General features: G+C 47.3%; 1 protein-coding gene across 3 annotated transcripts in view; it reads left to right on the top strand.

Moving 5' to 3' along the window:
- The window catches only part of LOC147692494 (ras-related protein ORAB-1-like), a 188,821-nt gene that overhangs the window by 144,519 nt on the left and 18,510 nt on the right, over positions 1-25,792 (top strand). For all 3 annotated transcript variants that reach the window (XM_086938704.1, XM_086938702.1, XM_086938703.1), the window contains exon 6: positions 20,440-20,571. In XM_086938704.1, coding sequence (XP_086794830.1) covers positions 20,440-20,571 — 132 coding nt within the window. The remainder of the gene's footprint in view (positions 1-20,439; positions 20,572-25,792) is intronic.

Raw genomic sequence — 25,792 nt, 5'->3', positions numbered from 1 at the left:
TTTTTCCCCTTTCTTTTCCTGTCTTAGCGGAGGAGCCACCACTGTGACTGACCCCTCCTCACTGGAGTAATGTTTCATGGGTCCATTGCAGAAGAGCCACTCTTGGATATTTTCTCTCTTCTCATAAACCCTCTGCTGTTTAAGGGAACTGGGCATTCGCCACGAACTCCTGTACAACGAGATTAGAGATCTGTTGGGCAAATCGTGTGTAGACCATAATTTGGATTAAAAAAACAACAGCTGAAAAGTGGCCTACTTGCAGCGTGGTATAATCGGGAGTGTAGGAAATCCAAGGGGGACCTGGTACGGGCTGTAAAATCCAATATGCACTGTGAGATAGTTGCTTGCAGACCCAGATATAGACAAGCTATAGAGCTAGCCAAGAAAACTGGGAAGATTCCCTCTGGTCCTCACTGCACAAGAAACTAACAAATAGAGATATCTGAAAGAGACACGTTAGTGATAGATTCCTTACCTTAGAATATCCCCAGGCGTCAGACTGGATCCACAAAGTTTTTCATCAGCAGTACCCCTGCACATCGGAAGGAGGCGTCGTGCGGCTCTGTGTCCATTGCTGGCTTTGTATGCGCCGAGATGACGTCACGGACAATACTTAGGCGCCACCCATGGGCGCTGACATCAGTTCTTTTTCCGCGCCAGCAAGCGCAGATATGGTTAGAGCACATAACCTAGTCACTTTTTGACTAACTTTTTTGAGACTTTTGTTTCTACCTCTCTTTTGAGTCTTTGACTCCTGGTGCCACGTAGGGATGCCTGGGTTTAAATCCTGTGGGGCCTGTCGCCGTACGATGTCGGTGGCCGACCCCCATGGAGTCTGTCTCTTCTGTTTGGAGCGTGACCATGACTCCTGGTCATGTTCTGACTGTCTGGCCATGGCTCCTAAAGCTTTGCGTGGTGCGGTTCCGTAAGCTGCTGGAGGCCCAGCAGTCGTCTCTGCGTCGTTCGAGGTCCAGGGGTCGATCGAGGGACCGACCGTGGAGCCATCATCATCGCTCCTTGGGGTTTGAAGTCTTCACACTCGGAATCGGGTAAGAGATGTCATAAGAAGAAGTCGAAGAACGTTTACGCTCTCCGACGTCCCCCCGTCGGTCTCCGGATGCAGACGAGGGGGCCGGGGGCATCTCCCCGCGGCTCAGTTGGAGCCTGCGAGTCCTGCGGCCTACACACCTTATCCGGGTCCGTCGGCGACTCCGGCCCAGATGCAAGATTTTCTTGCTGCCATGGACCGTCTTTTCAGGCCTCGGGCTCGATCCCACCTGAGGGGCCTCCCTTGTCGCCAGCTCTGCTACCGTCGGCTCCGGCCCCGGCATGGGTTCCGTTCGTCCCTTGCCCAGGTTTCTGGACAATTTTGCTCCCGGTTGGGACCCCAATTGGGACATGGAGCAGGATCGGCGCAATTGGATCATTTATATTCCCCTATCCCTCCCTTGCCTTCGCAGCCTGTGCCACGGGCTGTGGAAGAGGGGGATGACTGGAAGGGGTCAGAGGAACCTCTTGCATGGCAGTGTGAGTCAGAGCAGGAGTGGGTGGAAGAATCGGAGGATGCAGGTGGCCTTGACCTCTCCTCTGAGCCTGGTTTTCTTTCTCCTCCTGCTGTAGCCATGGAGGAGGACGCCACATACACTGTGGTGCTCCGTAGAGCAGCTGAGGCCCTTAACCTTGATCTGCCTACGGTGACTCTCAAAACTAACCTTCTCACTGAAGTCCTTCAACCAGCGGCAAGCTCTATGGAGCCTCTGATACCGTTAAATGAGGCGTTAACTGATGTGTTGTTTGGCACCTGGTCTAGACCAGCCACTGGAGTTCCTGTGGAGAAGAACGTGGCCAGGCATCATCGCCCGGCACCGGGTGACCCTTCATTTTTTGACGACTCACCCAACTCCGGAGAGCCTGGTCATCCAAGCCTCTACTTCCCAAAGCGCATTCCCTACTGAATAAGGAATATAAGAAGCTGGAACAGTTTGGCAAGAAACTGTTTCCCTCTGCCAGCTTGGGGCTGCGGTCGGTAAACACTGCATGCCTCTTGGGCCGTTTCTCTCACGCTGTGTAGGACACGGTTGCACAGACGCTGCCTCAGTGTCCGGAGGAAGTTCGGGCGGTGCTTTCACAAGCTGTGGCTGAGGGGAAAGATGTTGCGAAGTTCTCCATCCAGTGTGGTCTGGACACCGCGGACTGCCTTGTGCACTATCCCTAGATAACTTGTATCCCCTGGTTTAGTTCATTTAGAGGCCTACTTTGAAGGGTAGAGCTGGAGTCTTGTTGGTTAAATCCGGAAAGTATATCTTTAATACCAAAGGCAACGGTCAAATCGATCTATTGGGAAAAAATCGTGGCGAAGGAAACATCTAACCTTGTGGGTTCCTTGACCAGGGTTTTTTTTTAGATTTTAAGCCAATTGCAAGTTATGAAGAAACAATTGATGAAATCATACCTCCTCTGGCTCGCAAACTATTTGTACAATTTTGCTATAAGACTCTGCCAACCAAATTGTTTTGCATTAAATGGAGCCGTAATGTTTCTCCGGATAACCTCTGCCCATCTTGCAAATTAAGTGCGGAATCTATAGTCCACATGCTTTTTTTTTTGTCCCCATTATCAAAACCTGAGGGCCAAGTGGATTATTCCACTGTGCGAACTGGTTGGTCCCGCCCATTATTTGGAGTTGCTAAGAATTTTGTCTACTGATACAAGCAGGGTAATTGTTTTTTTCCCTGGCCAAATTCTGGTATACTCTTTGGATTAAGCGCGCAGAATGCATTATATGAACTACTTTTATATTTTGATTGCATATATTGTATTTTATGATTCTTATGTATTTTACTGTATTATTTTTATGAGGTGCTTTGTATGTTTTAAGATTTACATGATCGAAATAAAGTTTTTATAATGATGATGATGATGATAAACCCTCTGCTGTTTAAAGGGAGCAGGAAACATGGGCCTCTATTAGGTGCAGCCATGTAAATCATGCTTCCATAAACAGATGAATAAAAATCAGGAAAGCGACCAAAAATTCAACTTGTGCAAAGGGACCAGTTCATCTGAAACTTAACAGGCACTCCAGTTAGCATGGCAGTGACAAAGGAGATCTGACAGTTCTCTTCCAGGGGATCCTCATCAATAGTCATAAGCATTAGAAAATTCCCGCCCATGCGCGGGAGCCCGGAAACACTATATTATATGTGCCCCACATATATATATATATATATATATGTATATATAGTTAGGATTTATTCCCTATGGGATTTTTGAAAATTCTATGTCTAATAACTTTGGCGTTTGTGGACGGAATCGGCTGAAATTTTCAGGAAAATGGCACATTTTGTTTCTGAGCAGCCCTTGAAAATTTAGGGGGGTTTTGTCGAGGGGGGGCCGAGAAAAAAGGGGGGTCCCAAAACGCGTTTTTCCCATGTTAATTTCCATAGGGCGGTTGGACTCACTTTTAGCTCGAACGGCTGAATGGATTTGCACGAAACTTGGCAAAATTGTAGGGACTGTTAGCCCGATGTGCCTTTGCTAGGTCTCAATGTATGTGCTCCAGTAGTTTTTGAGAAATTAACGTTTAAATCAAGATATATATCTGTAACAGCGCTCCAGGCTGCGCTCCGGTTCGCTTACTTTTCGCGAAACGGAACTTTGCGATGCGAAGCTGATTGGCTCCCCCGTGTCTGTCAACATTCTAAACAGTCCGGAGCGGCCGCCATCTTATCTCTCGGTAGGATCGAGAGAGAAGAAGAGGTGAAAAACGAAGGGGGAATTTAATGAAAGGGGGCAAGGTATACCCCTCTTGACCCCCTAGGAATGTTGTTGGGGTTATTAAAGGGTCCCGTGGGGAAAATAAAAAAAAAATGATTTTTCACGGTAGAAGCGCTTCACGGGCCGCGAACTGGGCCGCAAACTGGTAGCGAAACGGGAATTCGCCATTTTGTGCTTCGTTTTAATTAAATTACTAGGTATAAGGGGGTGCGGGAGATGTATCCTAATCCCCTATGTTTCATGAGGGTGGCTGAGGAGGCTCATATATGTTGATACATCTCTTCCAGCGGCTGTGCGTGAGCTTTTTATTTTTTTTGCTGCGTGACGTCTGTTAACGTTCGATTCGATGGAAATCAGGAAGTGTTGACCGCCAATTTGTCACTGCGATAAAATATTTTGTTATAAATGAATCCTTATTGATAAACATTGTCTGCGCCATCTTGCCTTTTTTCCAATGCCACAATTTTGTCGTGCACGGCAGCCATTTTAGATGCCAGGCTGGTCCCAGGCTATCACCTACCCCTGCGGATGTAGTTTATGGCCCCAGCTGTAGAGAATCCAGACATGCCAACCCTCCCGATTCAGGCGTGAGACTACTGATTTCAGTGCTAGTCTCCCGCCTCCCGATTTCTGCAAGCAAAAACCCGGGGGCATATTACCAACAACTAGCGATAATTTTTGTCTCTAACTTGTTTAGAGACAAAAATTATCGCCGCACATCGGCGATTTTTATCGCAGATAAACCTTGCTATTAGCAAGGTTTATCGCAAATGCGATAAAAAACGGCCGCAATGCATGAATATCGCAGAAAAGTCAGCGATATTCATGTATTATCGAGCAAATGCTCTTAGCCATGTTATCCACCTCCCATTGGATAACATGGCTAAGAACTGCTCAGGGCACTATCACTGACATGCAAAGCGGGGCCCACGATGGTCGCTATCTCCTTTTAGCTGTCACTAACTGGTGTTAGCGACAGCTTGGTAATAGGGAGATAATTTTATCTCCGCTTTCTTGGCTTTTAAAGCCAAAAAAGCGGAGATAAACCCCCTTGATAATATGCCCCATGATTCCTCGGGGGTTTCAGCTGACAGGGCTTGGTATTGTGTTACGTGCTAATTCTTCCAGGAAACGTCAGAGGGTCGATGCAGGGGTTCTAGAAGGGGTGATAAACCATTTAAGCCTCATAAACAAGCGCATGGTCTTTTAAAGTTCTGTGAAGTACTCGGGGCGGCGGTGTGTGTGTGTGTCCTCTTTCAGGAGCGGGCGGGGGGGGGGGGGGGGGGCACTGCCAGCAACTTCCAGGCTAGGCAGTGTTCAACACTTGCATCACTCTTTCTCTGCCTGCTATTGCGCTCCATGCTTCGGAAAGGTAAGAAAAAGAACGTGCATTTGAGTTTGAAATGTCCGATCCTGTAGCAGTACACTTGCAAAGCCCACACATGACAATAACCCGATTCAAGGCCCCATTCACCCGTTTTTAAAAAAATTTATAACACTCCAACAAAGTAAGATTATAAAACTTTATTAACTTTTAAATATAATGAACGGAACAAAAACTGTAAAAACTTTTAAACATTTTTCACCAAAAAAAGCAAAAATTGTCAGAAGCTGTCTTTTGTGCGAATAGTCCCAAGGCAGCACAACGTGCTGAGTTCTGGACGGCACCCAGGTGATGTCGCCTGGGTGCCGCACTGGTTTTGGTATCCTACAATGCTGCTCCGAAAATTGGCGTGGGGCGTCCCGGGTGGTGCGGGGGGAGGCCTCGTCAGTAGCGGTCTGTTGTGCGAATAGTCCCAAGGCCAGTAGAACGCGCTGAGATGTTGATGGCACCCAGGTGATGTCCAGTAAACTGCCGCACTGGTTTTGGTATCCTACAATGCTGCTCCGAAAATTGGCGTGGGGCGGCCCGGGGGGGGGGGGGCGTGGGGGAGGCGGCGTGAACGGGCCTCCCCAGGTGGCGGCCATCCAGCTGAGTTGCGCCCGCTCTTGCGGCTACAGCGTCTCGCTCACCATGTTGTTGAGTTGCTCCCACTCTTGCAGTGCAGCGATAGGCGGCTGCCACATGACTCTTAAAATGGCGGACGGCTCTTCGGTTTTGGGCCTGGTCCACTAAAATGGCCCTGGGACACCTTGGAACTCGGACGCTTGCCTGCTAGGGCTTGGGCTCCATTCTCGAAAAGCGTCCCCTCAGCCGTGAAGATTCTACAAAAGTCTTGGGGGCCCCCGACTCCCGCAGGCTTCCGGTGGGGAGCGGCTGCCATGATTGCTCGCGGAATGACCACGACGGAGCTACGAGATGGTGGTGCTCTCATGCTGACGCCAGCTTTAGTCTGAAACATCCAGAAACAAGGTGGGGCTTTCATCGTTTGGGAAAAAAAAATGTTCTAAACCAATGAAAAGTGTTATTTTTAGGTCATATGACCAAGCCTTCCATCTTTAGGAAACCAAAAGTAAAATGAACCAATGAAAAGTTTTATAAACAAGTCACATGACCCGTTATGCGGCATAGGGCTACAAAAAGCGTAGAAAATCCGTTGGCACGTGAGGCGGCGTCAGTAGCGGACCGATGTGCGAATAGGCCGAAGGCAGCACAACGCGCTGAGATCCGGATGGCACCGAGGTGGTGTCCAGCAAATTGCCGCACTGGTGTGGCCATCCTACAATGCTGCGCCGAAAGACGGCGTGTCCAGCTGAGTTCCGGTCACTCTTGCGGTACAGTGAGTCGAACGCACCGAGATCCGGATGGCACCGAGGTTGTGTCCAGCAAGTTGCCGCACTGGTGTGGCCATCCTACAATGCTGTGCCGAAAGTCGGCGTGGGGTGCCCCGTTGGCTTATGAGGTGATGTCAGTAGTGGACCGATGTGTGAATAGGTCGGAACCAGCACAAGGCGCCAAGATCCGAATGGCAAGTCCTGGATGTTGAGTGCCATAGTTGAGAGTTCTGAGCAGTGCTTGTAAGACTATCTGAAGCTTATTTGCACCTGCTGCAGCTTCACTGTTGCCCAAGGTGGTGTCCAGCAAATTGCTGCACTGGTGTGGCCATCCTACAATGCTGCGCCGAAAGACGGCGTGTTCAGCTGAGTTCCGGTCAGTCTTGCGGTACAGTGACTCGAACGCGCCGAGATCCGGATGGCACCGAGGTGGTGTCCAGCAAGTTGGCGCACTGGTATGGCCATCCTACAATGCTGCGCCGAAAGACGGCGTGACCAGCTGAGTTCCGGTCACTCTTGCGGTACAGTGACTCGAACGCTCCGAGATCCGGATGGCACCGAGGTGGTGTCCAGCAAGTTGCCGCACTGGTGTGGCCATCCTACAATGCTGCGCCGAAAGTCAGTGTGGGGTGCCCCGTTGGCTTATGAGGTGATGTCAGTAGTGGACCGATGTGTGAATAGGTCGGAACCAGCACAAGGCGCCCTGCACTGTTGAGCTTTTTTCAATGCCTGTTTTTTGTTGTTTCCCCTCCATCAAAAACAAAAAAAATATATAAAACTGTGCAAAAATACAAAAAAATGTTTAGAAAAGCAGTGCTTGTAAGACTGTCTGAAGCTCTTTTGCACCTGCTGCAGCTTCACTATTGCCCTGGTGTGGACAAAGATCGCCCATGACTTAGGCTGATTGAGAGTTTGTAGAAAAATGGCTTCAGATTTTCCACATATTACTCTTCAACATTCTTCCTAAATGTAACAATGTGAGACTCACTAGGAGAACGGCTGTTTATCTTTCCTTTCAAAATGCTGCCAACAATATTTTCTGAATGGAAGACACCATCTTGTAGCATAAAGGGCCGAAAGGGGTTCTGGTCTGGCCGATTGTTGGTGGAGACATTTTGACTATATCTTGGACCTGCCCGGCCTCGCCCAAAATGGCGCCGGTATAAATGGGACTCGTAACTCCTTGCCCGCAAATGTATATCTAGAAAATTTTATTGTAAGTGGCCCTGTCTTATTTTAATTACAAAATGTACGTCCACCGATTCCGCCACTGTTAGACACCTTAGTTCTTGCAACCTAATGGCCCGCTCGTTACGTTCCTCTACAGTGTAAATGTCTCCTCATCATATACGATTTCAGTTTGCTCCGTGGCCGGCCCACGTGGTTATAGGCCCGTATTTGTATACTGACATTTTCACAATAAAGGTTTTTTAAAACAAAACACGGTAGTAGTATTTACATTGGTAAAGTTTTTACTTTTAGTCACTGTTTTCGAATCAGTAAAAGGCAAGTGAAATAAAGCAGTCCAATTACATGACGGATAAAAGGTATAATATGTAGGAACGTAGTAAAGATAAATGGTCAAGGGCAGTTGTGTTTTCCACTCCTGCAACATAAAGTGATCGATAAGAATCTGATAATCAGGCGTATCGGCGACTAAGACAGCAGGCCGAGTCTCTTTTACTCAACGGCTCCGTCATGGAACGAAGAAACGCCCTTTTTCTCGAAAAAGGAATATATTTTACTTGCAGGACAGTTGTAAATTTTCCGGGAAAGTACATTGGCCTGGAATATTATAACATATATGTTTTAAAAAAAATAATGTTCGAAAACAATAAAAAGCGTAATTTTTAGGTCATATGACCAAGCTTTTCATCATTAAAATAACAAAAGTAAAATGAACCAATGAAAAGTTTTATTAACAAGTCACATGACCTGTTATGCTTACGTTACACGCTGCGCGCCGCGCCCCGGATCACTTCCGGGTGCGCTAACGCGGCGTGTCATATAACGCATTACGCGACAACGTAGGTCAAGAATATAGTCAAAATGTCTCCACCAACCAGCGTTCGGAACACAACCCCTTTCAGCAGTCCAAAAAGTTCTGTCAAATGACAACAGAGGGGACAGGCAACAAGAACCATCAGTCAAAGAGGGGAGGGCAAGTTCTTCTCTTCCGGGTCATGTTGGGGCGCTACCGGAACTGATCGAATTGGTAGTCTACAGTGTTTCTGGATGTTTCAGACTAAAGCTGGCTACAGCATGAGAGCACTACCATCTCGTAGCTCCGTCGTGGCCATTCCACGAGCAGACATGGCAGCCGCTCCCCACCAGAAGCCTGCGGGAGTCGGGGGCCCCCAAGACTTTTGTAGAATCTTCACGGCTGAGGGGACGCTTTCGAGAATGGGACCCAAGCCCTATCAGGGAAGCGTCCGAGTTCCAAGGTGTCCCAGGGCCATTTTAGTGGACCAGACCCAAAACCGAAGAGCCGGCCGCCATTTTGAGAGTCCTGTGGCAGCCGCCTATCGCTGCACCGCAAGAGCGGGAGCAACTTAACTACATGGTGAGCGAGACGCTGTAGTCGCAAGAGCGGGCGGTAAACAGCTGAATGGCGGAAGAGGCACAGTGTAGCAAAAGCGGGCGGAATGGCAACTAAAACGGTAAAGGGGCGCCCCACTACAGCGTGTCTTCAGGTCAAACGGATTGTGGGACAAAGTCCAGAATAGAAGAGTCATCAAAAGGCAAAAAGTTCCGCCGGACCCCGGGAGCCGGCCGCCTATGTCGGGGGCGATCTCAGGCTACACCAGTGCTATAAGACTTGGGGAGGGGGTCGGAGCCAAGCGTCTTCTCCGAGTCCGTGCCATCACACCGCCCCTCGGGGGCCTCCGTCAAGCGGTTTAGGGAGGTACCATATAACATTGTTTTCAAATGCAGTCAGGTCCACAAACGACCCTCACTTACTTTGAGAATAGTGAAGCTGCAGTAGGTGGAAATAAGCTTCAGACAGTCTTACAAGCACTGCTTTTGTAAAAAAAATTTGATTTTTTTGTATTTTTGCACAGTTTTATATTTTTTTTTTGTTTTTGATGGAGGGGAAACAACAAAGCACAGGCATTGAAAAAGGCTCAAACTCAGAACTCTGAACTATGGCACCCAACATCCAGGACTTTCCATCCGGATCTTGGCGCCTTGTGCTGCTTCTGACCTATTCACACATCGGTCCACTACTGACATCATCTTATAAACCAACGTTATGTAAATAGTTATTTAATAAAATGTTTTACCCTGTTTCTTTGCTGGTGTGTTGTCTATATTTTTAATTTTTGCATAGGGTTTGTCGTTATTTTGGGCGGGATGGGTGACGGAGCCGAGCTGACTTGCAGCCCTCATGGTGTGGAGCTCAGTTCATCTCACTATTTTCGTATTTCTCATGAAGGGTTGTTTATAATATTTCTATTTTAGCGAGGTCAAAAAGAGATCCAATTAGTGGCCTACTGATTTTGCTCGATTACTTTTATTTTTTTACACGATTTTTCACGATCTGCAAAGACTAAACAGAGTATTGCGACTTTGTGCTTGTTTGTAAATAGAGAATGAACCAAAGAGAATCAATTGTAAAACAGTAAATGCTTGGATAATAATCAATCAAATGGAGAGACAAGCAGGCAGGACGGATTACAACGGGGGTAAAGGCCTGCGTTAACTACTCTTCACTATCTGCAAAGAGAGAGTACTACTAAGAGAAAAGAGGGGAGGGGGGCAGCGTTCAAAGCACATCAGCGTGCATAAATACGAAAATGTTTTTATCTATCACGTACTTGACATTTTAAAGCTTTTCATATTTGCTATTAAAAAACCATTGAAATTCACTGAAAAAACCATAGGTTATAGTCGATATATAGTTAGGAATTTGCATTTACAAAACCTTGAAAATTCAATGAAAAATCCATAGGTTTTAGGCCATATATAGTTAGGGATTTGCATTTACAAAACCTTATTTTACTCGCATAAAACCATTGAAATTCCATATATAGTTAGATGCGCTAACTATATATCGCGCACCCGCAATCCACTGCTGATGATGTCACATATTACATCATTCATGACATGGTCAGTGACATCACTGATGACATCACTGATGACAACTCAAATGACATCACTGATGACATCTCAAATGACATCACTGATGACATCACTGATGACAACTCAAATGACATCACTGACAACATGTATCTACAACAAGAGAGAAAGGGAAAGAAGGCTGCTCTCCTACCCCTTAGTATGAATGCCTATAATCAACAAAAGAGCGCCCTAGACACTATCATCTTAAAGAACTCTATTCTTCTGTGCAGACTAAGTGAAAGCCCTAATTTTTAAGAGAGTGGTCAGGTTGGTACAAAATCATGTGAAGGGAAAGGGGAAATTAATTATTTCCTAAAAGAACCCTCACTCACCCTAGAGGTGACATGCTTCATCATAGGGTTTGTTCACAGGGGGGGCTGACTATCCCCTCCTGTGTGCTACCACGCCTGCAAGTGCAGCGGAGCAGGTATGTGTGAAAAGGTGGTGATCAGTGCAAAAAGTGTGTGTGGTTAAAAGATCACAACTGTGCCTCAACAGACTTTATTCGGGGCCAGTTGTTTCACATTAAAAATTGACATGGTCACTGGATGTTTTAATTTTAGTCCAGGGACATCAATAGGTGACTGGTCAACATGTTTCTGCTGTAAAAACGCTCAAGTCAGCTCAGCTTTCTTCAGGACCAAAAATTTTTTAAATAAATAACACAATCCTACGGGGGTCCAAGCACGCTAAGGCCTGCCCACACCGTTAGGACATGAAAAGTGAGGAAGAAATAACAAATTTATACTATCCTCTGGATAACTCACGGTTTACCCATCCAACTCCTGTTAATCATCAGGCGTTGTATAATTCTAGTTTTAGTGAACCGCTACATGGGCTCAGTGGGAACAGCAGATCTTCACTCGCTGTCAGGATTTCAGACCGCGAGACTCGCCGCCTTTCAACCTACTCGGTTGCTCCCACGGACCCGAAACGCCAGGTTATCACTGACAACATCACAGATGACATCATTCATGTGTTAATACGATGAACCTCTACAGACTCTGATATATCCTTAGATACACTCAGTGAAAACAGACACTCACAGACTGTCACTCATCCATGGAGTTACTCATACACCTAGACAGTCATGCAAAGAATCAAACACACCTCCAATTCCTCTACTATACAGTTATACACACCTTACTTATTGAAACATATTCTAACACATATTTACTCTCTTATACAATCCTTGATACATGTTCACAATGATCCATACAGCCACTCACACATTCACTGGCTCTTATGCACAGTTATTTATATATGTTAACTCTCACATGTACTGTGTTTTACATATGTACTTACTTTGACATGTAGCACTGAGATATCCATTCACTCACCAATACACTCATGCACACAGTCAACCAGTCAACCGCCCATATAGCTGTTTCCACATGCACTCTTGAACTCATACACCTAGTGAATCAACTGCTTACACATCTATGCACAGAGTCACACACCTCCCAGCCACCCACACACATACTCAGTCTCCCATACAAATACTTGAGCAACCAATCAATAACCCATATAGTTATTCATATAGCTACTGATCAACACATGCAGCAGTTTACAGAACAACAGATATAATGATGCACAAATTAATACAGTTTAATCACTAATCCATGCACTCAGTGAGACACATTTAATCACTCCCTCATACAATCAGTCATGCACCTACTAAATCCTTCATCCAGACATTTATACATCCACTCATTCTTCAATATGTAAGACATATTTTAACTTTACAGAAACATACAGTCACTGGATGTTGTCATCAGTGATGTCATTTGAGTTGTCATCAGTGATGTCATCAGTGATGTCACTGACCATGTCATGAATGATGTAATATGTGACATCATCAGCAGTGGATTGCAAGTGCGCGATATATAGTTGGCGCATCTAACTATATATGGAATTTCAATGGTTTTATGCGAGTAAAATAAGGTTTTGTAAATGCAAATCCCTAACTATATATGGCCTAAAACCTATGGTTTTTTCATTGAATATATATATATATATATATATATATATATATATATATATATATATATATATATATATATATATATATATATGTACATGCAATAGCAGCCAAATAACATCAGAGCTGAAATATGCTGTGAAGAATTTCCACCATACATGAATAATATGCATTAGAAACATGAGAAACAACACCAAAGATTGTTTAGAAACTGTTTTAATGTAATGTAATGTAATGTGTCTTGTGAAGCGCACTGCTGCCCTGAGGCGTCGTGGCACTGTAGACCGCTGGGGAACCCATCCTGGCTATCCCTATGAGATGGTCCCTACTGGGTTTCTCCAAGGTGAAACCAGGAATCCCCGGCGAATGTGGGGGGCCATTGTAGAGATGAGGCAAGCTAATGCCCAGAGTTGCCGAGTGTGATCCCTGGTTAGAGTAGGCACCGAGGCGAGAATTATCGAGTCCGCTGCCCCTGGTCCACGACCCTGCCGCTTCAGGAATTGAACCCTGGTCCCGGGCTGTTCTCTGCTTCCGGGTCTGCCGCCTCTAACCAGTGAGCCACACCACTCCACTGATGCTCTGATGCTCAGATAGCAGCAGAAATTCTTATAACTCACTGAAAGCATAGAAGCTCCCAGGCTGCATTGCAAACACACAGTCTAAAAAGACTGAAAAGCTAACCTGTAGCTGCATAGCAATAAACTGACACCGTGCCTTTAAGGCACTCATGACCCCCTGTATCCCATCATGCCTCAGGGGTGACAGTTAGGTCAGTTGTTCTTTCCGGCTCCTTCAGGAAGGATCCTGGTTATACAGCTCCACTAATTTATGTTTTTCTGACAGAAAATTACTTCACTTTTAACAACTTTTTTACTTACTTTGACATTTTACATCTAGTCAAGTAAGAAACTGTCTTTTTAAGTCAGTTTAGAGAGCATTTTCAGCTGAGAATGCCTTCACTTTTTGACAAATGTCCTTCTTGTGGCAACAAGAAGGCAAAATCAGACAACCTCGACGTTTGTATCCTGTGTCTGCCTGAGGAACATGATCCAGGCACCTGTCCTCACTGCGAGCACCTGTCAGGAAGAACTCTCAAAGACAGGGAGAGGATTCGCATTTATGGCCAGGCTCACGGGTCATCCAGAGGAAGGTCTCCGGTGATGAAGGGCTCCAAGAAGGCTAGAACATCTTCAAAAGAGAAGTCTTCACACCCTTCAGGTTCAGCGTCGGGCTCGATGCTGAGGAAAGAACCACCGGTGGGTCATTTATCTTCAAAACTACCGTCGACGGCGGGCTCGCCGTCGAAAAGAAGACCAGGTACGTCGACTACGTCGAAGAATCCAGCTCCGTCGTCGAAATCCCCTCCGCAGTCAACACGGCGACGATCGGCGTCGAGGGAGGTCACCCCTCCGCCGTCGTCAACCGGGTGACGCTCGGCATCGAGAAATGTGACTCCGCCACCGTCAACCAGGCGACGGTCGGCGTCGAGATCCAAGGCCCCTCCGCTGTCGGTCATCCCGGCAACGATCGGCGTCGAGGGAGGTCACTCCTCCGCCGCCGTCATCCAGACGACGACTGTCGTTGAGAAGTGTGACCCCTCCGCCGTCGTCTAAGAAACGACGTTCGGCGTCGAGGACCAAGACCCCTCCGCCGTCGACAACAAAACATCGATCGGCGTCGAGGAGGCAGTCTCCGTCGACGTCTCGTCGATGCTCTGCGTCGAGGTTGGCCAATACCCCTCCGCCGTCGTCGCAGAGACATTCAACTTCGAAAGAGAGGGCTCCGTAGACGGCTGTCATCGTCGTTTGGCGTCGAGAGAGGCTCCGCCGTCGGCTGTTCATCCCCGTTCGGAGTCGAGAGATCGTAGATCCTCGCATCGATCTCCGTCGAAGCATTCGACGTCGAGATTAATGATCCCGCCGACTCCCTAGAGGCAGTCGACGTCGAGAGAAAGGCATTCGACATCGAGAGAAAGGCATTCGACGCCAGAACGCTCGACGTCGAGACATTCAGAAAGAGCTCGATCGTCGTTGAGGAACTCTGTGATCATGGTTACGGAGTCAGCTTCTTGCCATTCAACGTCACAGTCTTCTGGCTCCTCGACAACATCCTCAAGATCCAGAAGTCCTGTCCGCAGATCTCCTGTGCGGCAGCCAGATCCTTCGGCTGCGGAGGTCAGACTGTCACCTAGATGGTACAGGTCATTGGATCATTGGCGAGAGTCAGGGGCTACCAGACGTCTGCAAGAGTATGTCAGTCCTCAGCACAGATCTCCTCTCCAGAGGCTGGTGGAGGAAGTGGACAGACGCAGTCCTCCCAGGCGCCAAGCAAGCAAATCGCCTGTGAGAAGGCCAACCAGATCCTGTTCTCCCAGAAGGGAAGATCCGGTTAGATCTCGTTCTCCCCGAAAAGAGGATCCGGTCAGATCTTGTTCACCCAGAAGAAAAGATCCGGTCAGATCTTGTTCTCCTAGAAGGCACCGTAGACGTCTAAGAACTCCGTCTACTTCTTCTACCAGGTCTTCCAAGAGGGATTACTCTCCTACGCTGATGGATAGTCCTGTTTCTAGATCCTCTCCAGTGGATGACATTGGCACTTATCTAGATGTCCTACAAAGAGGAGCTCAGAAGCTGAGCATTGAAATGTCTGTCCCCCAGGTGGCTACGACAGTAATTTTTGAAACTTTGCACAAAAAATCTGTCTCTCGCCACTGCTGCCTTTGGTCCCGGGGATTATGGATCCGGTCAAGGACGTTTTTCTAACTCCAGCAACCATCAAACCGGTGCCGGCCCGCATACAGAAGAAGTACAAACCAGTTTTTGTAAAATCTGACCCTCCAGCAGACTCTGTGATAGTGGCAGCTGCAAGGAAGACGCATGCAGTTGCTGCTTCCTCTTCAGTACCACCAGATAAGGACAGCAAATCAGAGGACTCGTGGGGTCGCAAGGTTTGCAATTCAGCTGCCTCCACGCTGAAGGTCTCCAGTGCGGCCGCGCTGTTGGGTAGATTCGATAGAGCCTTATGGGACTCCATGGAAAGGTTCAAGTCCAAGCTACCAAAGGAAGACCAGAAGGACTTCGAAGAAACAATGACAGAAGGATGTCTGGTGGCGAACCAGTTGATAAGCACTGCAGCGGACGGGGCAGTTCTTGCGGCACATTCCTACTCACATGGCGTTTGTGCCAGGAGGTCAGCTTGGTTGCGCCTCACAGGGCTGAAGCCGGATGCTCAACAACTCATCCTAAATCTTCCTTTTTCGGGGTCCTCTCTCTTCGGAGAACATGCTGACGAAGAGATGACTCGTATGAAGACAGAGCTAGATACGGTAAAAGCGGTGTTTTTGGAGAAGAAAAAATAGTTCAAACGCCGTTTTAAGACCAGCAAGGGAAAAGGGGCTCAACAGAGGGTTCAAACCCCTCAGTGGTCCCAAAATAAGAACCAGGGAAAATCCCAGTTTCGAGGCAAATCCAACAGAGGTAGAGGAGGTCACCAGCAGTCCTCTACCACCACGAGAGGAGGAAAGGCCTGAGCAGTGGCTTCCTCTGGTGCCGTTGCCCACTCCAGTGGGAGGAAGTGCTTCACAACACCTGGCAGAGTGGGTCAGCATCACAAGAGATCGGTGGGTGCTGAATATACTGCGCAATGGATACATGCTACGTTTCCATGCGCTTCCAAACAACATTACTCTAAAAAACTCTTGCCCTCACCAGCTAAGCTTGCTCAAGAGAGAGGAGAAAATCCTGCTACAAAAAAGAGCTATAGAGGAAGTTCTCCCCTCTCAAAGGGGAAAGGGAGTTTACTACAGATACTTTCTTATCCCCAAAAAAGATCAGGAGGACAAGTTCAGGCCCATACTCGATCTTCGTCTCCTAAACAAAGTCATCGTCAAAGAAAAGTTCTGCATGTTAGCTCTTCACCAAATATGCCCACATCTTCAAGCCGGAGATTGGATGTGTTTGGTGGATATGCAAGATGCATACTTTCACATTCCGATTGCACTGCGGCATCGCAAGTACTAGAGGTTTGTCGTAGGAAACAAACACTACCAGTATAAAGTGCTACCCTTCGGACTCAAGTCCGCACCACGAGTCTTCACCAAATGCATGGCAGTGGTGGCGGCTTTTCTCCACAAAAGGGGACTCTTCATCTATCCGTACCTGGATAGCACACAATCTGCAACTTTGCCTGCACCAGTTGCACAGGCTCGGTCTCCATGTAAATCTGGAGAAGTCAGTCCAGCGGCCGACACAGTCCAGCCACTACCTAGGCTCCGTTCTGGACACAAAATTGGAAAAAGCGTTTCCTTCGGAGGAGAGACTTTTTTCCATGAGGCAGAAATGTGGGATTCTACTAGAGTCTCGGTTTCCAACAGTCCGACAGGTAGCATCCCTGCTGGGTTCCATGGCGTCCTGCATTTTTCTCATCCCAAACGCCAGGCTGAGAATGCGGCCTCTGCAACAGGCTCTCAAAGACCAGTGGGACCAAGTGAAAGGGCGTTAGGAAGATTGTATCACTCTTTCCCAAGCAACGAAGGATACCATCAAATGGTGGACTTGGACGAGGAATGTGCTGGTGGGAGTGCCTTTTCACCAACCTCTACCGTCCCAATTTATAGTGACTGATGCCTCTCTGCAAGGCTGGGGAGCGCACATGGGTCCACTTCAGATTCAGGGTCAGTGGTCTGCGCAGGAGAAGACGTACCACATCAACATGCTGGAACTCAGAGCGGCGTTTCTAGCTCTCAAAGCTTTCCTTCCAGCAATCGAGTCCAACTCCGTCCTAGTTCAGACGGACAATACAACCACTGTGTTCTATCTGAACAAGCAAGGAGGCACGTGGTCACGCCCACTCTCCCGGCAGGCTCAAACCATCTGGCACTGGCTTCTCTCTCGAGGCCTCTCAGTAGTGGCGGTGCACCTTCCAGGCGAATTGAACGTCAAAGCAGACGCACTCAGCAGGCACTTCGAAGATCAGCCAGACTGGGTGCTAAACGACGAAGTGGTAGAAGAGCTTTTTCGTTTTTGGGGTCGTCCAGCCATAGACTTGTTTGCAGACGACAAACGCAAAATGCCACGCCTTCGCGTCCAGTTCCACCGGCCAGGGACGCAGGGGAATGCTCTCCTGATGGATTGGTCGGGAACATTTGCTTACGCCTTTCCTCCCCTGGCTCTGATTCCGAAGGTAGTCTCCAAGCTCCTCAGGTCAGACATGGAGATGATCTTGGTAGCTCCGGATTGGCCTCGGCAGTGGTGGTACCCGGACCTTCTGCATCTGTCTGTGTGTACACACAGACCACTTCCTTGCAGGCCGGACCCGTTGAGCAAGATGAACGGGAGGATACTGCATCCCAACCTCCCATCACTGAACCTAACAGCATGAAACCTGAGGTCCTGCAATATGGACATCTGAACCTACCTCCCGAATGTATGCACATTTTAAAGGAGGCTATGAGACCTTCCACGAGAGCGACCTATGCGTTCAAGTGGAAAAGGTTTTACATATGGTGTAGGGATCATCCCCTAGATCCTACTAAAGGGCAGGAGGAGGTAATTCTGCCATACCTCCTTTCCTTGGCAACTTCTGGTTTGAAATATGCTTCCATTAGAGTGCATCTGTCAGCCATTGTAGCGTACAGGAAATCACCTAATCAGATTTCTTTCTTTCAGGTTCCGGTGGTTAAGGACTTCCTCCAGGGGTTGAAAAAAGTCTATCCCCCTGTGCAAAATCCTTCTCCTCCTTGGGAATTGAACCTGGTTCTATCCAGGTTAATGTCACCTCCTTTCGAACCCATCCACAAGGCCTCTTTGCAACATTTTTCTTGGAAAGCAGCCTTTTTAGTGGCAATCACGTCAGCGCGCAGAGTAAGCGAGATACAAGCGCTCTGTGTGAAGGAACCATATACTGTTTTCCATCACAATAGAGTAGTCCTGAGGGCTCATCCATCCTTCTTGCCTAAGTTGGTTTCTGATTTTCATATAAATCAGTCCATTTCCCTCCCTTCTTTTTTTCCAAATCCAGCGACCCCAGCAGAGCGGTCATTGCACTCCTTGGATTTAAAGAGAGTGCTCAAGTTCTATTTGGAAAAAACCAAGGGAATCAAGAAGTCGGATCAGCTGTTTGTGAACTATGGTTCAATGAGAACAGGCTTTCCAGCGGCCAAGAGGTCCATCTCCAGATGGATTGTCCCCTGCATTAAATTGGCCTATCAGCTTGCAGGCAAGCCTTTATTTGTGTCACCCAAAGCGCATTTTACCAGAGGGAAAGCGGCCACAGTGGCTTTCTTGCACGACATTCCAATGTCAGAAATATGCAAGGCTGCAACCTGGAAATCAGTTCATACCTTTACAAGGCATTACTGTCTAGAATCTGATTCCAGGGCTGATACTCAAGTAGGGCAAGCCTCCTTGAGAAATCTGTTTGGGTAACCTATGGCCTGCTCAGGCTTGTTGATGAGATTACTGTCTTGTTATTCCTGTGCCCGCAGGGATGAGGAGAGGCTCGCTATTCTATTCTAATGCTTATGACTATTGATGAGGATCCCCTGGAAGAGAAGGATTAGTTACTTACCTGTAATCCTAGTTCTCTTCCAGGGGTATCCTCATCAAAGTCATAAGCAACCCTCCCGCCTCCCCGGGCAAAGGACATTCTTTAATAAGGAGATATTGTTAACCTATTTGTTACTTGTTTTTTTCAGTCTCCGAAAAGAACAACTGACCTAACTGTCACCCCTGAGGCATGATGGGATACAGGGGGTCATGAGTGCCTTAAAGGCACGGTGTCAGTTTATTGATATGCAGCTACAGGTTAGCTTTTCAGTCTTTTTAGACTGTGTGTTTGCAATGCAGCCTGGGAGCTTTCTATGCTTTCAGTGAGTTATAAGAATTTCTGTTGCTATCTGAGCATTAAAACTGTTTCTAAACAATCTTTGGTGTTGTTTCTCATGTTTCTAATGCATATTATTCATGTATGGTGGAAATTCTTCACAGCATATTTCAGCTCTGATGTTATTTGGCTGCTATTGCGTAACGCGTTGTGGAATAAACAGCACTATTTTGGATTTGGTGACTACCTCGTTTTTGTCCTGAGAGCGTGTTTTACAGATTTTGGACTTAAGAGAGCATAATTTTGGCGGCTTCACTCCGCCGGCGTGCACGCCACCTTTCACGGGTCGCGGAGATCCAGAAGGAGTTGCTAACTTTTATGGATGTTTTTATATATATATATATATATATGTGTGTTTATATATATATATATATATATATATATATATATATATATATATATATATATATATATGTGGGGCACATATAATATAGTGTTTCCGGGCTCCCGCGCATGGGCGGGAATATTCTAATGCTTTTGACTTTGATGAGGATACCCCTGGAAGAGAACTAGGATTACAGGTAAGTAACTAATCCATATTGCTGTAACCTCTTGTTTGGCAACCTGCACTTGTGTGTGTGTCCTTGTGGCTCTGTTGGAGGAGCACCTGCGCTGAAAGAAATTTCATACATTTAAAGAGCGTCTCTAACAAAAATGCAAAATAAAGCAGACTTTTTTATTCTACTAGTTATATGTTTTCAGTTATGTACTAATTGGTGAGTTGCTTAGGTCTCTGATGGGTCCCTTTACAGTTTCTCCAGTATCTCATTGTTGTGAACAAAATTAAATCTCTTTCTGAAACGTGGTGGTTGCTGTGCTCTTTGATTTTGTTTTACTGGGCACCCTCGTTGATCTCCTTAATTCTTGCCTTACCCATCCCACTATGTAGAGTCTTTACTAGCCCGGATTTCCCAGGAGAATCTTAAATATATTCTCTTCTTTCTTTCCTTTTGCAATACAAGGATTCGTTTAGCAATGTGCACCAGTGGCTGGAAGAAATAAATAGATATGCCAGTGACAATGTGAACAAGCTCTTGGTCGGAAACAAATGTGACCTGACAACTAAGAAAGTTGTGGATTACACAGCGGCAAAAGTAAGTACATTAACAGTATGATAGAATAAATTATCGCTTACCCGGAAACACTGGTTAGGCCAGCAGTGCAAAGATTCAAATGCTTGATAAGATTTGCCTAAGCACCAGGGAGAGGATCCACAGCCATTGCCTTAGTAAAATAAAAGTCTGTCCTTGTTTTTGTGATCTGAAACTAATTTAAATGTTCTCAGTGTATATATACCTCCTACATATTTTTTTTGATACTTTGAATGTCATTAAAATTCATATGTATACAAAAAAGGGAGGAGGGGAATGAGAGGAGCAGGATAGGTCAATGTATACTGCCTCCAAGCCTAATCAGTATATCCGCCCTCAGAGCGATGATCTGTAAACCTAAATGAAGTGTTAGTAGCCAAACATACAAAGGCACTGGATACTGTGCCTGCTCTCTAACCCAGCTCTCTAAGACAGCTGGGTTGAAAAAGTTGGAACTCCGCATGTCTAGTTGGCCGTAGCAAGGTAGTGGCCAAACCAACATGCGCACTTCAAACTGAAGCGGCCACTCCTCACTGCTGCCAATCAGCAGCAGTGATGCACGGGCCCATCCCCCACAATCTATTTGCTGACAGATAGTAAAAAATAAAATGGTAATAAAATAATGTTATTACCATTTTTATTTGTCATGCTTTCGGCACAGCAGTGTGTGTGGGGGGGGGGGGGTGATGCTCCTCCGCTCCTATGGAGGAACTGGCACTGATAAGCTTTAGAAAGAATAAAAGACCAGTGCTAAACTGAGATATGAGGCAATGAGTCCATGCTTTTGTTCATCTTGAGCCCTGCATGCCTGTTACAATAACAAATGTGAATTGCAACCTGTAATGCAATAAATATCAATAACACATAATTAACCCTACTAAGTTTCTGCAAAGTTTAGTACTGGTCCATGATACTGCAAGTTTTTAGCAAATCTGTGATTATTTGACCACTACTTTGAGCTTTGCCGCCTCTTGTGAAATCTGCGTGAAATGTGCGCCTCCTGTGTGTTACTTAACTTGCTAACAGACTGCCAAATTTCATGAAGATTTTTATCAGCAACAACGTTATTATCTGAAATATTTTTGCCTTTTAAATTTTGCCTATCTTGATGGATCAGCACAAAACATTCTGTGCCCACAGAAGACTAAACATGCAACAGGTTAACTGGATTTCACGTGGAGTCACCTGAGGATGCAACACATAATAAGCAAATGGTCACTTTTTTTTACATTCCCTGTTGTAAACATTACCCCCTGCCCTTAAAAGATCTTCACACATTAAAAAAACAAGAGGGAGTTAAGGGTCTGCCAAATGTTTGTGAAAATTGGTCAAATGGCTCTCATGTTATGGGTACATTCAAAAACATATTTTCAACTGTCAAGATATCTCATATTGCATAGAACATCTTACATAATATACATACACGCCCTGTCATTTAATAACAGGGGTGGGAGTCAGCACTAGGGTTGAGTCGTAAGCTGAATGTGGTAGTATTTTGGTAGTATTTCAATTTGGGAATTTTGTAACTTTTTTATGGTGGAAGACACCATAGCCATAAATCTCAACTTTAATTCCCTTTTTAATTCAGTTTTTTAGCAACTTTCTTTTTCTTTTTTCAAATGAAATGTGTTAGAAATGGCATATCTGGTTGGCTAAGGTTTGCACCAAAGCCAGGCAGAAACCACCACTCTAGTCAGGATAAGGGAGAGTTACACTCCTAAAATAACCCCTGCTCACACCCTTGGTAGCTTGGCACGAGCAGTCAGGCTAATTCCCAGAGGCAGTGTGTAAAGCATTTACACATAACCAACAGTAATACAGAAACATATCCAATATTTTTATATACTTAAACAAGACCAAATACGATAAAAATTTACAGTCCGTACTTTAAAATTAGTTGCGTTGCACGATATCTTTAAAGTGCAAAGTTATGTTGAAAACACAGTTCATACGAGTTGGTAGCTCAGTCCCAGTCTACAGCGATGCTGAAAACAGAGTCTCACAGTTCTAGCTGACCGCATCGGTATGGGACAGCAACAACGGGACAGACTCGTTAACAGTACCTTTCTTAGTGCGATTCACACGGAGGTGCAAGTCAATCTTGGCATCAGTCGTGGTTGCGATGCAAAGTGGAAGCGGTGCATGGTGCGGTGTCCCGCGGTGCGCGCAGCGGCTCGGTGGCAATCGTCCAGACGGCATCGGTGAGACCTAGGCTTGCGGTGCAGGGCAAGTCAGTGCTCAATGCGTTGCAGGTGACGGAGCCGGTCGTGGCACCCCTCGCGGTTACGGGGCAAAGTGCAAACGGTGCACGGTGCGGTGTCCCGCAATGCGGTGCAAACAGCGGCTCGGTGACTATCGTCCAGACGGCGTCTGTCAGACCAAGGCAGGCGGTGCAGGGCGAGACGGTGCTTGATGCGGTGGTGACAAGTTACAATGCAGCGACAGAGCCGGTTGGCGGGAATTGGTGCTGGACGAGCCAGACAGCTGTGCGTGACGAGGCGCTCACGGGTGTCGAGCCAGCGGCGACCGTGTCGGTGAGCTCGGGCCAGCGAAGTGAAGTGAAGTGAAGCGATGCAGGTTGTGATGCCTCTCGATGCGGTGCAGGCAGCGGCTCGGTGACGATCGTGCAGATTGCGTCGGTGAGACCAAGGCTTGCGGTGCAGGGCGAGACAGTGCTTCGATGCAGTGCCTGAAGGACACAAGGCCGGTGACTGAGTCGGATGACGGAATCAGTCGTGGTTACCTCTTCTCTGTGGCAGCTGAAACAACGGTTCCAGGAAGGGTACCCAGAGGTTGGTGAAGTCTTTGCAGTCCCTGAGACTTCTTAACAGGAGGCCAGCTCCGTTTCAGTCCCTTGGAGATACTCCGCACAAGTAGAGAAAGTTCAGTCCGGCCCGAGGCAGAAGCAGCAGTTGCAGTCCTACCCAACAAATCAACAACACAGCAAAGGGGCAGTACTCCTCCTAGCAGCTCTTCCAGCTCTTCTTCTTGGAAGTTCCTTGATTCCAGCGAGATCTAAAGTCTTGGGGTCTGGGCCCCAATATTTATACCAGCAATTCCTTTGTCCTCTGAAGGCAGACGGGCCTGGACCTAGTTCAAACCAGTTTGGGGTGCATTCTGCCAGGGTACACCTTATTTCTTTGTCAGTGTGGGCCAGGGTCCTCAGACGCACCACAGGAGGTGGAGCCAGCATTGTGGAAGGCGAGCCCAGCCCTATTCAGACCCAGGTGCTACTCCTCCCACCCATCTATGTGTAGATGTGCCTACTCAGCCCTGTCTCCCCCAGCCCTTGTCACTCACAAACCAGACAGCTAACACACAAGCTAGCAGAGGCAGGCTGGATGGTTAGGTCAGAAAATACCCACTTTCTAAAAGTGGTATTTTCAAACACACAATGTTAAAACCAACTTTGCTAAAAGATGTATTTTATCATTCTGAGATCAGGCATACTAAACTCGAATTTCTACCATGTCCCCTGAGTCTACCTTAGGAGTGACTCGCATGTAGAAAAGGGAAGGTTTAGGGAATTGCAAGTGTGTGCACTTGTCAAGTCGACATGGTAGCCCCGGGCTGCGCCCAGGCTCTGCAATGGCAGGCCAGAGTTACATATCACGGGCTGGTTGCGCGGGTCGCACACTCCAGTGCTGCAGCCCACTAACGGCATTTGATTTAGAGGCCCTGGCACTCGCAGTGCACTTAACTAGGGACGTACACATAAATAAAATATGCCAAACATGGAAACATCAATCCATAACACATTTTATACAGGAGCACTTGCACTTTACCACTGGACAGCAGTGAGGAAAGTGTGCAGAATCATCACACCAGCAAAAACAGAGTCAAAACTGGGAGGTCAGAAAGCAAACAGTCAGGGGAAACATGCCAAAAGATGCCAAGTCTAGGACATGTCCCCTTCAGCTGAAAGTAGGGAGAACTACCCATCCACCTGAGAGTTCTCTTCACTAAGGCGGAAGAACCTGGACAGACCATCCGCTTGACGTGTTCTGTACCAGGGCGGTGTTCCACCGTAAAATCCTTCCCCATAGGAAAATGGACCACGTTAGCAGGTTTGGATTCTCACCCCTCATTTGCATTAACCATCTGAGGGGTCCATGGTCGATCTGAACCCAGAATTGAGTCCCAAACAGGTATGGTCTCAGCTTCTTCAGGGCCCACACCACAACAATAGCTTCCCTTTCTATGGCACTCCACCTCTGTTCCCTGGGGAGTAGTCTCCTGCTAAGGAAGACTACAGGCTGATCTAGGCCTTCTTCGTTCAGTTGTGAGAGCACCGCTCCCACACCATGCTCTGAAGCGTCAGTCTGCACAGCGAATTTCTTGGAGAAGTCAGGTGCCTTGAGCACGGGCACTGTGCACATGGATGCCTTCAGGGCATCGAAAGCTTTCTGGCAAGACTCAGTCCAGATCACCTTCCTGGGCTGCTTCTGGAAGTCAGCTCTGTTAAGGGGGCAACAATGGTGCCGTAGCCCTTAACAAATCTCCTATAGTAGCCAGTGAGACCTAAAAATGCCCTCACCTCTGTCTAGGTCTTGGGGGGTCCCAAGCCAGAATGGTGTCAATCTTGGGTTGTAGGGGTGTCACCTGGCCGCTTCCTACCTTGTGTCCCAAGTATACCACCAACCCTGCCCGATCTGGCGCTTACTAGCCTTGATCGTGAGGCCTGCACCTTGCAGAGCCCTTAACACTTTCTCAAGGTGCTGTAAATGTTCTTCCCAGCTGGAACTGAACACAGCAATGTCATCCAGGTAGGTGGCGCTGAAATCCTCCAGTCCAGCTAAAACCTGATTGACCAACCTCTAAAAGGTGGCAGGGGCATTCTTCAACCCAAAGGGCATCACCTGAAACTGGAAATGATCTTCTGGGGTTGAGAACGTGGACTCTCCTTGGTCCTATCGTTTAAGGCAATCTGCCAGCACCCCGACGTCAAATCAAACGTGCTGAGGAACCGGGCAGCTCCCAACCGATTAATGAGTTCATTAACTCTGGGGATGGGGTGCGCGTCAGTCCTGGTGATGGCATTGAGCCCACGGTAGTCCATACAAAACCGCAGTTCTGGAGTGGCACCGGGTGGAGCAGCCTTTGGGACCAAGACCACTGGGCTGGCCCAAGGACTGTGCGAGGGCTCAATAGCCCCTATTGCCAACATCTTAGAGACCTCCTCCTTGATGCTGGCCCTGACCCGGTCAGTCAACCTGTAAATCTT

This window comes from Lissotriton vulgaris, chromosome 9 (genome assembly GCF_964263255.1).
Source record: "Lissotriton vulgaris chromosome 9, aLisVul1.2, whole genome shotgun sequence".
Taxonomy (NCBI): Eukaryota; Metazoa; Chordata; class Amphibia; order Caudata; family Salamandridae; genus Lissotriton; species Lissotriton vulgaris.
The sequence above is the reverse complement of the archived record's forward strand: the minus strand, read 5'-3'. Positions and strand labels throughout refer to the sequence as shown.